This window comes from Scyliorhinus torazame, chromosome 21 (assembly GCF_047496885.1).
Source record: "Scyliorhinus torazame isolate Kashiwa2021f chromosome 21, sScyTor2.1, whole genome shotgun sequence".
In the NCBI taxonomy this organism is placed as follows: domain Eukaryota; kingdom Metazoa; phylum Chordata; class Chondrichthyes; order Carcharhiniformes; family Scyliorhinidae; genus Scyliorhinus; species Scyliorhinus torazame.
This window is the reverse complement of record NC_092727.1, coordinates 97,397,473-97,412,464: the sequence shown is the minus strand read 5'-3', so window position 1 is coordinate 97,412,464 and position 14,992 is coordinate 97,397,473. Positions and strand designations below refer to the sequence as shown.

At 42.5% G+C, this 14,992-nt stretch overlaps 1 protein-coding gene across 1 annotated transcript in view; it reads right to left on the bottom strand.

Moving 5' to 3' along the window:
- Positions 1-4,382: 4,382 nt before the first annotated feature.
- ubtf (upstream binding transcription factor) overlaps positions 4,383-14,992 on the bottom strand; it is a 67,650-nt gene continuing 57,040 nt past the window's right edge. The window contains exons 16-21 of the mRNA XM_072487106.1: positions 14,472-14,548; positions 13,647-13,836; positions 11,011-11,058; positions 10,240-10,314; positions 8,582-8,719; positions 4,383-6,819 (exon numbers count right to left, since the gene is read on the bottom strand). Coding sequence (XP_072343207.1) covers positions 6,718-6,819; positions 8,582-8,719; positions 10,240-10,314; positions 11,011-11,058; positions 13,647-13,836; positions 14,472-14,548 — 630 coding nt within the window. The 3' untranslated portion in view covers positions 4,383-6,717. The remainder of the gene's footprint in view (positions 6,820-8,581; positions 8,720-10,239; positions 10,315-11,010; positions 11,059-13,646; positions 13,837-14,471; positions 14,549-14,992) is intronic.

Sequence of the window (14,992 nt, the reverse complement as noted above, 5' to 3'; positions counted from 1 at the left end):
AGGCCAAAGTGCTTCTTTCCGTGTGATGGTCAGCATAGACACAATAGGCCAAAGTGCTTTGTTCTGTGCTTAAAAAATGTGATTATCTCCGGTCCCAAAGAAAGCCAAATCACAAACAAGGTTCAGCGTGACTATCATATGCGGAGAGCTCATCTTTGCTTGGACCCAGATTACTCTAAAATAACGGAATGTGCATGGAAAAGGAAGTATTTTATATTTAGCAAGACAGTGAAAGAGTCTTTCCTGTTTATTTCCTTCATTCCACTTTCTTATTATTTTTATCCTTGGACCCATAATTTGGATGTGCCTTTAAGCAGAAGACTCAAAGTTGAAGCAGCCGGTTTATCAGGGCAGCATTCCCAGGTTTTGTTTATGGAGACAAGCCGGACTCCTCGGCATCAAGTGTATCTTAGGAACCAGATTTGGAGGGAGCTGGATTGATTGGTTAACGAGCAACCGATGGGCAAGTGTTCTGCCTGAAGAGTGATTGGTTCATGCATGATGCTAGAGAACTTGGCAGAACGTTTAGACCTTGGAACTGAAAAGAATGCTTTCTGAAGTGAAAGAACAGCTCGATATTCTAAAAACAGCAAGTACCCGGCCCATCCTCTGCTGTGAACCTGGAATGATGTTGCACCTGCAGATGTGGACAGCCTTGCCAGAAAAAACCATCTCAAGCCTAGAAGGAAGATGCATCAAAACGAAAGCTGAACTTCGCAGACACCAACTAGAAGTCCTCTTAGTGCACAGATCTTTATCCTTTGATTTTTATTAATATTCACTTTCCCTCTCCATCACCCTATCACTTGTGCTTTGTCTGTGTGCATATATAGAGTGGGGGTAGTTTGGAATGGGGGGGGTGTTGGGAAAGGAGTATTAATCAGTTACATTTTTTGGATCAATTATAATACTGTACATAATAAAATGTTGCTTGTTAAAAGTTACAAACCTGGTGACTGCAGTTTATTCAGCTCAACCATGTGACTTTGGATAGTTTTTAAGGGGCAATTTAGTGTGGCCAATCCTTCGAGTCTGCACATCTTTGGGTTGCTGTGAGGAGGGGGGTGGGGGGAAGAGAGAGATCATCCACGCAGAGAATGTAGAAGCTCCACACAGACAGTGAGCCGGGACTGGGATCGAACCAGGGTCCTCTGCGCCGTGAGGCAGCAGTGCTAACCACTGTGCCACCACACTGCCTGACTTTGGATATTTCAAATAAAACTAATTTCACCTGTCGCAACTCCGGGTCAAGAGAGCTACCACACGAGCTTAGGGTGTCTTGACAATAGTTTTAAAGAAAACATATTTGTATTCAGTGTATTAGGTCACTTGTCTCAAAAATATTTGAGTGTGTGTAATTAGGTTTATCAACTGCTTTAATATGTTGCTTTACATATATCTACTGGTCTAATATTGCAGCCCACTTGGCAAGTTGCAGGAAAACAAATCCACCTCTGCCTCCCTCAATAAGTGCAATCTAGTTAAAGGAACTGGAGCAACACTCGATCCTACTCCACCATCCAATTCCATCAGTCTCTCAGTTTGCATAGCTCCAATTGTTACAATATCCTCTGGCTTTTAGGGGGAAAAGATCCCGATTTCTACTGTACTTTCCGTGTAATGTGGTTCCAGGTTTCCCTTCTAAATACCATGGCTTTATTAACCCCTCATTTTTGATTCTTCTTTCCAGAGCAAAGTTTCTCTACATCTGCCACATCAAATCATTTTACTTTTCAAATAGTGCAAATCAGATCACCCCTCAGCAATCATGCAAAATTCAAGGTGACAAGCTCGGTTTATCACATAGCCTCAAGTTAACCCTCTAACCCATTGTGGTAATGAACATGAAACAGAATGACAATAACCTCCTGCAAGCTGCAGTCCACCTTGTGGAATATTACAGATGCGATCCAAGTGTTAATAATCCCCGTCACAAGTCAAAACGTAACTCTTTGTTGCTTCCATCAGACTGCAACTTTTATGCAGCTTGGAAAGGGAAATTCGAACTGGAGTCAGCCTTGGCCAAGTGGTAATATTCCCAGCTCCCGAGTTTCTTTTGTTAAATTTAGAGTATCCAATTATTAACCCCCCCCAAGATTAAGGGGCAAAGTTTAGTGCTTGTACCATTTGTTTTTTGCAGAAATGTGTTGTGAACTGTTTCCATAATCAGTGTATGTACCCCCCCCCCCCCCCCCCCCCCCGTACATTGGTATGGAGGGGAGGGTATCCTGTTTCTCCAAAACAAAATTAGTGTTTGTACCATTTGGCCTTGAATAAAAAGGTATGGCCAATCCACCTACTCTGCACATCTTTTGGGTTGTGGGGGTGAAACTCACGCAGTCACGGGAGAATGTGCAAACTCCACACGGAGAGTGACCCGGGGCCGGGATCGAACCTCGTTTCTCAGCACCGTGAGACAGCAGTGCTACCACTGCACCGCCCTAGCTCCCGAGTGGTTATGGGTTTGCAGCCCACTCCAAAAGCCATCGTGAGATATGTGTGCTCGGCTTCGAATACTGGGGTGACAGGAATTAAGGGTACTTGCATCCGATGGGTGTAATGGGGTTTTAAGTGGTGACAAACTGCCATCGTAACTGGCCAAATCATCCGACTGTGAAATTGAGACACAAGCTGCCGCTCTGCCCACATGAACAAAATAACCTAGAACACAATCTGCTGGACAAAAAAGAAGAAATTGATCGCTTCAAGGCAAGGAAACTCAATTGATGTGCATAGGTTCACAGCACGTACCAAATTACAACAAAAAAGAAAATGGGGCAGGTATAGATTGTAGGAAATATAATCCAATAAACTACTATATTACAATAATGACTCTCTTTTGAAGTTGGGGATTGTTAGGGACAAGATTAATTTTGCTTTATATCAAATTATGCTGCACCAGTACATCAGTTTGACGTTGACAGTGGTTATCGTTCCACTTCCTACTAGCCATACTTCACCTTGCTATGCACAATGTATTAAGATAATTGCCCATCTGATTTTAAGAGTGACGGGGCGGCAGTGGTTAGCACCCCTGCCTCACAGCGCCAAGGACCCGGGTTCGATCCCGACTCCGGATCACTGTCTGTGTGGAGTTCGCACATTCTCCCCGTGTCTGCGTGGGTCTCACCCTCAACACTCCAAAGATGTGCAGGATAAGTGGATTGGTCACGTTAAATTGCCCCTTAATTGGAAAAAAAGTAATTGGGTACTCTAAATTTAAAACAAAAACATTCTCACGGTGTGTGGATAGACTAAACACCCATCATGTTCCACTATGACCAGTTTCCCTTTTCTCCCTCCATGTCTCACCTCCATTAGTAGTTACAAACCCATCATGGCTCGAAGTCCAATCACTATTCCATCTTCTGCTCTGCAGTGCCACTGCCATTGATAATAGTTTTCTTTCCAGGAGAAAAATGATTTGACACACTTAGATCCTTGATGTTGGTTCTTTGCGGTCTCAATTATTAAACAGCAGCAGCAGTGGATCGCACTTTAATATATAATGAACTACCAGATGTCAGCCTCGCCACTTGGGTAGCATTCTCGTCTGAGAGTCAGAGGTCAGGATTGAAGCTCTACTTAGATGGAATACATAATGTCTACTGACACTTGTCTTTCAAATGAGATGTTAAGGCCTCAATTGCTCTCTTGGGTGGAATATCTGAAGAGCAAGGGAGCTCAGTTTCCTGTCCAATGTTTATCTCTCAACAGGTTTAAAACAACTGATCTGATCATTTATCTCACTTTGTATAAAGTTCCTTACATTTGAAATGTAGTCACAGTTGCAAAGTAATTGTTTAGATATGTTTCGAAGGTTAGGAGAGGTGCTAAATAAGTACAACTTCCTTTGATGAATGACAATCATCCTTCAAGATACTTGTGTTCAGCCTGCTGGATGCCTCGCAAGGTACAGCATTTGCTCAAAACAACTGTGGATGGACACTTTCAGCATTTACAAAGCATTTGATCCAGCCTTAAAAAAAAAGATATTTCAAATACAGATTGTCAAACAGTGAGCGCTCAAGACTTCAGAACTGATTAAGAATTCTCAGCATGTATACAGCATTTTTTGAGAATTGGAACATGGGTCTCCATTTGTGTGGCCATTACTCTCAAGAGTGAATAAAGTGCCAGCTGGACATTAAGCCTTTATTTGCATTTTATTACTGTAATCTATTACCATGATTCCAATCGCTAATCCACCTGCAGTGCAGCTGCCACTGATGTAGGTTTACTTCCAAGTGAAGAATGATTTGACATACTTAGATCCTTGATGTTGTTCTTTGCTGTCTGAATTATCAACAAGGATAGACTTGCGTCTTGATCAAACTCCATGGAACCAGGATTAGCTTAAATAATTGCATTCACCCAGCAACCACATTTTTGTTTTTTTTAATGGTTGCTTATAACCACTTGAACAAAAGGAACGCTTTCCTATAAAATGTTTCAGAAGTTCCAACATCAAATTACAAGAATCAGCAAATACAAATTCAGTGAGGCATTCTCTCTACAAAACAATCTTTAAATATTAGAAAAATTCCCAGAAGATCACAGAAGCTAAAAGTAACATGGTACGTATGGGTTACTAGCACAGTTTCACGTTGAGTGCAAAAATGCACTCATTTCACCTCTTACAGTACACACGCTCAGTGCTCCTGACCTTACTGTAAGAACCAGAAAATAAAAATGGAAAGTAAAGCTGCAAAATACAAACGACATTATATACAGATACCATACATCCTTATTCAAACCCAACACAAAGTACGACAAAGTGCCTCTTTCAGTACCCTTTAAAAAGACATCCATCTGCTCTGAAACTGGGCACAAGCTGAGAAGGTTTTCAATCATGATCCGGAGTTTAAGCAAAGCTGCAGTCGGAAAAAGGCTCAGTCGCAAAGGGTCTCCACCCCCCCCCCCCCCCCCCCCCCGCCCCCCCCGCCCGCCACCCCCCACCGCTTTTACACTGATCTCTCGCAGATTAACAATGATGTAGAAATAAAAGGAGAGCATGGTTTGGCTGCAGAGACTTAAAAATCTGATTCTGCCTATCTCTTACTGAGCTGGGACTTGAACGTTTATTCATGTTGCTTCCTTTACTAGGAAGAGATAGATTCCTTTTCAATCTCTGGATTTGTAATTACTCCTCAACTCTGTGGTGTGCAAAGAAACTACAAACGGAACACAGTCTCATTCTGAGTTATGCAAAAGAAAGTGCTGGGACTTGTGTGAGTAAGAGAGATACGGCAGTACTGTAGTGTTCCAAACTCAAGGTGGCTATGTACAGGACCCAACTTCAGCAGCTCCATTCAATCTCTTTTTTAAAAAAAGGACTCCGGCAGTACAACCTTTCAACTCTACAATTCAAAGGAGACTGAACCTGTCCATTAAAACTTCTCGCAATATGCCTTGCATTTGGTTTGATGATAGAGAGCTAATGTACATTCCATTCAGAAGTGACGAAACAGAATTTGAAAATACAAAAAAGCTACTTGCAATCTCTGCTGCAAGCATTAAACTGCATCTAGAACATCAAGATTAATTCCCACCAATAGTGACTCTTCAATCAAATCTGATTGACAGACTAAAATGATACAAAATACTCAGGCCTCTCTGCAGTAATGCAGTCACATCCTCCATTAGTAAACACAATAAGGAAAGACTACACATGCAGAAAAAAAATAAAGTTTTAAGTAACCAGAAAGAAGTGGGTTGTAAAGACAACAGATTCCTTTGCAATCTTGAAGGGCACTGGGCAATAGGAGCTTATTTCTTCCTTCTGCTGTTAAAATGATGAGCACTTGCTTTGGTGCAGACCACCTAATGACTTTGTTCACACTACCAAGGAGATATTTAATTCACAAAATACTGAATCTGAAACCTCCCTCAAAAGCATCACGTCGTATTTACAAACTGCAACATCACAAAATACTCTTTACTGTATCAGACCAGGCATGAGCACTGGTCTTTCTCATAGTCAGGCCCAACCCTTGCCCATAAAAAGCTCCCCCCAAGTAAAAGACCAGGATACCCCGCTTATGGGAATACTAAAGAATGGATGGCTTCAATACATGCTATCTAACCACCCTGATCTTTCGGTTCTGCTTAAAACATGAAACAAATTGGACATAGGACCAGAACTGGTAGCAGGTAAACGAGGCAGGATCCAACTTCCGTGACCATATTTTTGTTTAAAAAATAAAAATAAAAATTCTAAGCTTTGCAATGCAAGTATGAATGACCTGATAACCCAAATACCATCTTTAAATACGGTGAGTGACTTCACACTCAACACACAAATACTTCAATCTTGTGTGCCTGCACTTCTGATTACATATCATGTACTCCAAGCCGTACCAGAGAATTTGTACGTAAGGGTTTTAAAAAGTTGAGCCCTGAATGTCACTCATTAGCAAATGGATGGAGAGTAATTTCAGAATGATTGTAACTTGGGATTGTTCTACTGGAAAAACCACCTACAAATTGTCCATTTGGTCCATTCTTACTTGCATCACTAGTGGTTTTCAATGAGCTGAAAGCAACTCAGAAAAGCCCAGTTAATTTGTTCCATGGAACCGACTGGACAATGATGGCTGGATCAAGTCAGATTTTAGAGTGTCTGCTTCTGCCAATTGTCTCAAACAGTTCTGGTAGCGGGCATAAGGGCTCTTTAGGCTGATATTTTCAGTACTGCCTGGAAAATCTCAGAGTACTTCAGTCAGAGTCCGAGTCAGAGGACTCTTCTGATGAAGAACTACTGCTACTGTCAGACTGATTTTCATCTTCCTCCTCACCTTCCTCCTCCTCCTCTGCATTCTGGGAAGAAAAATCACAGCAATGTTCAGTAAGCAATGGTTATGTAGTACCACACTTAGTTCATTTTATTAATAAGAATAATGAGGCAAAATCTCCCTGCAAGAAAAAGGGGTTTAAAATGGGAAACAGGTTACTGCAATTTAAAAGTAAAATCTAGATGAAACAAAGCTCAATATGCAGGGAAATCAGCTTGGGAGTTATTTGTTGTTCTAGACAGAGAACATTGTGGGGAAAAAAAATCTCAAGATGGCAATTATATCAGCCACATCAAGGTTTGTTTGCCAGTTAAAAGTAGAATTGAGAAGTGAACTATGCAAATGTATACATTTCTTGTAACAGGCAACTTTCCCTCCCCCCATTTATTTGTTCATAGGATGTTTGCTGCCCAACGCTACAGCCCTTGTGAAGATGGTGGTGAGCTGCTAAGGATTTTGACCCAGCAAGAGCGAAGGAATGGCGATATTGTCTCAAATCTGAATGGTCAGAGGCTCAGACGGGAACTTGCAGGTGGTGTTCCCATACATCTGCTGCTGAGTCCTACGAGGTAGTAGAGGTTGAGAGTTTGGAAGGTCCAGTCGAAGGAATCTTGGTGAGCAGCTACAGTGTATCTTGTAAATGGTACACACTGCTGCCACAGGGCCTGGATGATGGAGGGAGTGAACGCTTAAGGTGATGAATGGGGTTCAAATCAAGGGGGCTGCTTTGTCCTGGATGGTGGCAGTCTTCTTAAGTGTGTTGCTGGAGCTGCACTAATCCAGACAAGTGGAGAGTATTCTATCACATACCTGACATGTGGATGAGTACAGAACTAGGGAGTGCTGTTTTAAAGTTAGTGGCCACCCTTGTCAGACAGAGGTGAGGACAGTTATTTTCTGAGGGTTGTGCGATTTTGGAACTCTTGTCGCAGAAGGCTCTGCAAGTGGAGTCAGTGAATATTTTTAAGGCAGAATGATTCCCTTGCCAATCCAGAATCCAACAAACAGGTCAGCCACGATCTTATTGAATGGTGGAGCACGTTCGAGGAGCCGAATGGGCTGCTTCTGCTCCCATTTTATATGTCCTTATGAACAGGCGGGAAGGCAAGGTGTGAGGACGGCACCAAGCAGCTGCAGAACGATACGGACAGATTATGCGAGTGGACAAGGTGGCTAATGGAGTACACGGTGGGGAAGTCACTTTGGTAGTAAGAACATAAAACAACACCCCACCCATGGTTGAGGAATATAAAACAGGAGGACAACTTAAAGGGAGAATTTGTATTTCTCCATCACCCCCCCCCCACCCCCCCACCCAGCCTGAGGGTTTGGGGAAGCTCCATCACTGGATGCATTTACAGCTGAGATAAGACAGATTTCTGGTGTCTCAGGAAATCAAGGAATACGGGGAGCAGACAGGAGGAACATGAATTTGAAGCCAAGATCAGCCATGATCGTACTAAATGGCGGAGCAGGCTCGATAGACTACACTGGCTATTCCTGCTCCTATTTCTTATGTTATTATAGCATTATTCCATAATTAGAATTCATTCGTGAAATTTCAGATAATGGGACTGTTTCTTTCAGGTTGAGTTATTAGACAAACCCGTGGTAGAGCTCCACACAACATCGAACACGGTTTGAAAATTTTAAGAAAGGGAACTTTCATACGGATGAAAGCTGGAGGAAGTTTTAAAGGTGAGAAGCTATGAGGCAGAAGACAAGTGTTCTTGAAACTATTCAATTCCCTCAATTGTGCATTTCAGAAGTAAAGAAAACTATTTTACCTCATCTGCATCATCCTCTTCCTCACTTTCTTCATCACTGTCTGAACCAGAGGAATCATCAGAATCTGAGGAATTCGCCTTTTCTTCATCGTCATCATCATCATCATCATCATCCTCTTCATCCGAATCCTCAGTTTCCTGTAGGAATCAGTAAGAACTCTGAATATTTGGACTTAAGTTAATTTCTCCTTTAACATATGGTGCATAAAATCCCATGTTGAAGACTAAAGATTTGAATGAAATAATTTTAATTTAATAATTTCCATATCTTTCAGACCTCCATGCTCAGATTATCTTCAACTCTAACAAAAAACATTTTCAGAAATGATCACTCCAGTAAAGACAACAAAAAGAGCACAAAATTACTGACGGCAACTCTGAACTTGACTAAATCGCGCACAAGGTTAATAGCTACTGGTCCGACTTAACAGTAAAGCCATAATCATTGCCGTGGCCAATTTTACTTCACAGATCGTAATGAAGAATGAGTGCTGCCTGATTTTTCAGATCTATGGCCCAGTCCAATTATGCTATAGGACCCTTTCTGCTATTTCAACTAATTAAGTGGTGACCAGCAACAAAATGTGCCACAATTCATACCCTCCCATTGCAGGTGGTGCATTTAACCATCGAGGCAGAGGAGCTCACCTCTTCAATTTTGTCAAAGTTTCCTGTGGTCAGTTCCATGGGGCAGGATCAGTCAATGTAGAGCTGGGATATGTAGAAAGTATAAAGCATACAACAACTACCCTGCACTGGGATGAATCTCCCTCGTGTCACAAACTGATTGCCAGAACGTGATTCATGGTGTTCCCCAAGGATCACCATTGGACCCCAACATTACATCACACAATGACTCGGATGGTGGAGTTGTATTTTCCCAAGTTCACAGCTAACACTATAAATTAGGATGCACATAAGGTGTATAAGTTATATAAAAGGATTAAATTAATTACCAAAACTGTAAACAATTGGGAGTTCAATGCGGGAAGTTTGAGGTCATTCAACTTTAGATACAAGATAAATCAGAGACCGAAAACGGAGTCGGAACCAGGGATTTAAGCGTGCAGGTGCAGTCCCAGGTACTGGGACAATCCCAGACCAAACCCTCGTCTGTTGTCACTAGTTCAAGTCGCCTCTTGAGTTTTGGGGTTAAGTAGCAGAGCATTTATTCCACACTGTGGCATTTGTTACACCTATAGTAGCTGACTGAAGCTACTGCACCAGTGTGTGGCTGGGAACATTCTAATAATCAAGGATAAAGAGATGGAAAAATATTACAGGCTGATAGGAACAGGGGTATGCAGCAATGCAAGTAAGCTTTCAGCAGGCACTGCTGTAGTGACCTCTCCACATGGTAATCCTCACCGAGCCTCTATCAATGGTAAACTCCATCAAGTTAAAAGCTGGTGAGCAGGCAGATAGACACAAGGAAAATTGCAACATGTTCAATACCTTTTGCTCAAGGTGATAACCCCCCAGTGGTAACGACCAACTCTGCTGCACAAAGTGAAACTTTTTGCAAGCAGAACATTGCTCTTGCCCACTTTGAAACATTCCCTAATTTGTCCCTCCATTAGCTTAGTTGTAAGAATACTTGTAGCACTGTTGTCAGACCAAAGGTGCAGTAAGAGACTCTGAGCTCCACAGATACTTACACTCGCACTCTGTGTTGGTAACGCAATTTTCATTTTGGGATTTGGGCTGGCTGCCTTTGTCGTAGTTTTGCGTTTCTATCAATGACATTACAGCAAGTTTAGGTATCAAAATGGTGGAAAGAAAACTGCAATCATCATGATCCACTCTCCTCCCCCCCCCTCCCTCCCTCCCCCCCTCACCTCCCTCCCTCCCCCCCTCACCTCCCCCCCTCACCTCCCTCACCTCCCTCCCTCCCCCACCTCCCTTCCGCCCCCCCACCCCCCTCCCTCTCGCCCCCCCACCCCCCTCCCTCTCGCCCCCCCCACCCCCCTCCCACTCCCCCCCCGCCCCCCCCACCCCTCCCGCCCCCCCACCCCCTCCCGCCCCCCCCACCCCCTCCCCCCTCCCGCCCCCACCCCCTCCCCACCTCCCGCCCCCCTCCTCCTCCCCAACCTCCTGCCCCCCCCACCCTCCCGGCCCCCCCCTCCCTCCCGGCCCCCCCCCTTCCTCCCGGGCCCCCCCCCCCAAACACCAGTCACCATTTCAAAATCAGATTTTGGGCCAAGTACTTTTTACGTCATCAATTTAACCAAGATTCAAACAAGGTGTTTGTTCTCAGGCCATAAGGTGGTGTGCTACAGGGCTAAATAGCTAGTCAACAGAAAACAATACTTCAGAATACTGTAATACACACTGGAAGAGAAATAGTCAAAATGTCCCCAGCTTACAAAAATTAATTACTAAGTTTTGAACACAAAGCTTGCCAAGATATGGTTGGCCGTTTAACTTACATTTGAAGTGTATTCTTTGTACAAGGCTCTCTCTTGGGGAGACAAGCTCTAAGGAAACAAAGTGATGCTTATAAATAAATACTGCATTTACCAAACACTCATAAAAATAATTATTTCAAAACTATTACAATCACAAAGCTGTGACTAATTAAGACTGTGCAGTCGCCTTTGGCACTCCATCCCTTTTAAATAACATGCATTAGTACTGATTCAAATACTAGATAATGATCAGCAAGTCCAGTCAGAAACTACTGGACTCAATAAGTTACAAGCAGGCCAGCAGAACTACTCTGCTTTCGCTTGCTTGCACATCTGCAAAACAAGTGGAACAAAACGTTTGCATTCTAGGGAAGAGTGTCCCATATGAAAGATGAGCTAAAGCCTGCAAGAATCAGGATAGAATTAGATAATAAACTGGATTTAAAAACAGAATACTTTAAAGCTCAGCCAGGATACAGTGTTTGTGGGGGAGTCGATCATCACAGGGGATCAGTGATTAGAGTCTCATTTACAAAAAAGGATGGACACCACGGTCAAGGTTTTGCAGAAAGAATCATTTTTACATTTATCTACCCAATTGCTTAAACAAAGGTCAGTAGTGAGAAATGTAAAGTACTGCATATTTAAAGAATGAACATGGTACAGGTTTGAAACTTAATGAAAGTGATGGGATTCATTACTTTTCAATGGTGAGGAAATACAAAGTAGCAATTAAAAGAACACATTTGGATATTTAACCAGAACAGTGGAATGTCAGACTTGGTTGGAATGTGGTCCAATATTGGTCACCGACCCGCAGGACATGCATGCATGTTTTGGACAAAGACACAAAAACACTGACAAAGACCTCATCATTAAAAAAATATATAACCTCATGGCTAATTTCTAAAATTTAAAAAACTGGACAAAGACCTTTTAAATTGGCTAAATCTATGTCTGTTATGTGACCTCTGAACAAAAAGTAGCTTCCATAGTAGGATTGCAGAAACTTGAACCTTGCTATCTCTGTAGATGCTGCAATGACCCCATGGGCTGCAGAATCTAAATTCAAAGAGAACTATGCAAAGGCCATCTACATTTCCTAAGCCAAACTGGCTAACTAGGGCCTATCCATCAACTAGGACAAAGGAACCCGCAGCCTTCCTTTCAAGTCTTAAGGACTGTTACATTTAACCAACAGGAGCTTTTTGGAGGGATACACACCCCTTTGTTAAAGACACAGTAGATAGGTGGGAATCATGGAACATGGATTCTTTTAGCTTGTGTAACCAGTAATATTGCTTTGCTGCCATTTTAGCATCTACAAGCAGCAGCACAGAAAAGGAGGTCTGCCCAGATTGGGTACCGGGCCCCATCTACACTGCTTCTACTGGAAGCACTATCGCCTGTAAGACTGATCCAGCTTTGCATCTGTTTTCAGTTTGCCAACCTCCGTGAAGGAACATCTAATTGGACTTTGATTAATAATTCTTTTCTGAGCTCTTTGCACCGTCAAATATTTTCTCTACCCCTCTTTTACAGTATGAGCATACAGGAGTCTCCTTGGTGATCCTCCCTTGTGTGTGCAAATAAAATAATCCTTCGAGTTCACTCTATCACAAGTTTGCTATGGGGTTGATAGAAAATTGGATCACATCAAAACTGAGGGGTGGGGGAAGCACTCCAGCACGTATAGAGGGGGAAGCAAATCTTTCTGGTTATGGATGGGTGGTGAGAGGAGAAATTGGGGCTGTTTAAAATTAACCCCCTTCCTGTCCATAACAAGAATGATTTCTCAAGTGAGAAAAAAGACTAAAAGGTGCATAGGGAGAAGATGGTTGAGGGGTAACCTCACTGAAGCACAACAGTAGCAAATGGTAAAGACAAGATGAATTTAATGTTACTGATCCCGGCCCACTGTCCGTGTGGAGTTTGCACATTCTCCCCGTGTTTGCGTGGGTCTCACCCCCACAACTCAAAGATGTGCAGGGTAGGTAATAAAAGAATTGGGTACTCTCATGGGTTATTAAGGCCTGTGGAAGGGGAAGACAAATCAAAAGCTGGCCAAATGGCAATGACCATCACGCTGGAGCTCTGGAATGCACTGCCTGAGAGAATGTAGCGGAGGCAGGTTCAATTGAAGCATTTAAAAGAGAATTAGACTGTTATCTGAAAAGGAAGAATGTGCAAGGAGAAGGCACAGGGATGGCACTAACTGAGCGGCTCCAACGGACAACCGGTGCAGACAATAATGGGTCAAATGACATCCTTCTGCGCTGTAATAATTATGAGATTCTGTGACTAACTAAGCTATATATGTCAAGGCTAATTACTATTAACCTTTGGATACATTGAAAACGGAAACCAAGACTATCCATTCCCTCTTTAGTGGCCATATACCCTCAAAAGGTCCATGAGGCTAAATGTACCATTGTTCCCCCCATCTCTCTACCCAAGATTCCCTTTATTTAAAGGTCACAGTAAGTTATTGAATGTAGCAGCCGATGGAAGAAATCTGATCAATCAGAGGCCTGTTCATAGATTGGTGAAAGATACATCCTCAACTGGTCGTGTACAACATCCTCAACTGGTAGTGTAAAACATATCCAGACTCCGCAAATACAGCCCCACCGTGCTTTCAGTTACAGATTTTCTACCTTAAGCCAGGCTTCTAGATTGATTTTGTATTGGCATTGCAGTTCTTCTGCCATTTTCTTGTAACGGTCCTTCTGAGCCTGGGTGACTTTCCGCCATCTTTTCCCGATCTCCACCATCCGGTCCTTCAGATTCAGATGGTTCAGCTCGCCGCCGGTTAGAAGTTCCTGGGAAAATTTCTGGTAACCATTCCTGAAATGGCAGTCATTATAAACATTCCTCAGCTCAACGGACCAGTATTAAAAAATCATAAGGGTTTATTTTAGAAAATCCAACAGCATTGTGAACTCCTCCTCCACATTTCTTCTTAAACACTAATAAAATCAGTAACACTGTACGGCTTATCAAACTTATCACAGACAACAGCCTCTCTCCAACACATGTTACAGTTTTTCCTGAGATTTTATTCAAATCCATTTGCACTTAGAACAATAGGGCTAGCAAAATGGCCAGAGAAGATTCACAGCAGGAAGGACTCCAGAGTTGTTGCAGGAAATTAAAGTATCAAATCACACCCAATCAATCAATCCCTTCCGTAACACCCCGAATTGCTGTTTCCTCTAGTTCTGACCTTCATAGCCAACCACAACCCTCCCAAGTCACGTTTTCCAACTCTTATCATATCATTCCACTGTGTCCATAATTGTCAAATCTTTGACACAAACAGTAATTGTTCAGGAAAAAAAATACATAGGATAAAATTAATAATTTACCATTGCAGTAGAGATAATTACAGACATGCCATAAAGGCTGTAAAGTATTTGAGGATCAAAGCTAATCCTTACCAATGACTGTGCCCATTTTGATAATAAATTGAAGGTACTTACATTGGTGGCTTTTTCGGTTCCCCCTCAAATTTCATTTTCTTGTTTGTTGCTGGTGTCCGGATTTCACTTAATTCTTTCTGAAACGCAAAGTAATATTTATAAAACGAAAGGCATCCATAATAAATTAATAATGCAGTAAACAGCAGGACTCATCGATTTGTTTTTGTCCTGAGGCCATTCTCTTCTCGTCCCACAATATCTGGGCATGGCAAAAGAAATGACAGAAAAGGAAAACTGAGAGCGGAGGCTGCTGGGGCCAATTGGAAGGGTGGGAAAGAACTGGAAAGATGGGAAATATGATTCAAGGGTTTCTGCTCCTGATGATTATCAAATGAATACCTTTGAAAGCACATATCTGGATGCTGGGTCAAAACAGTAAATCAAGCTGTGGTGGGTTCTTGCAGCAATAGGAGACTTTGAATCTTTTGTCCAACTCCATTTGTAAATGTTGATGGTAAGTCAATAGTTCTTCTACCATGGAGTTTCTTGTGAGGACAATCCTGCTCTGATCCAATGTGCAC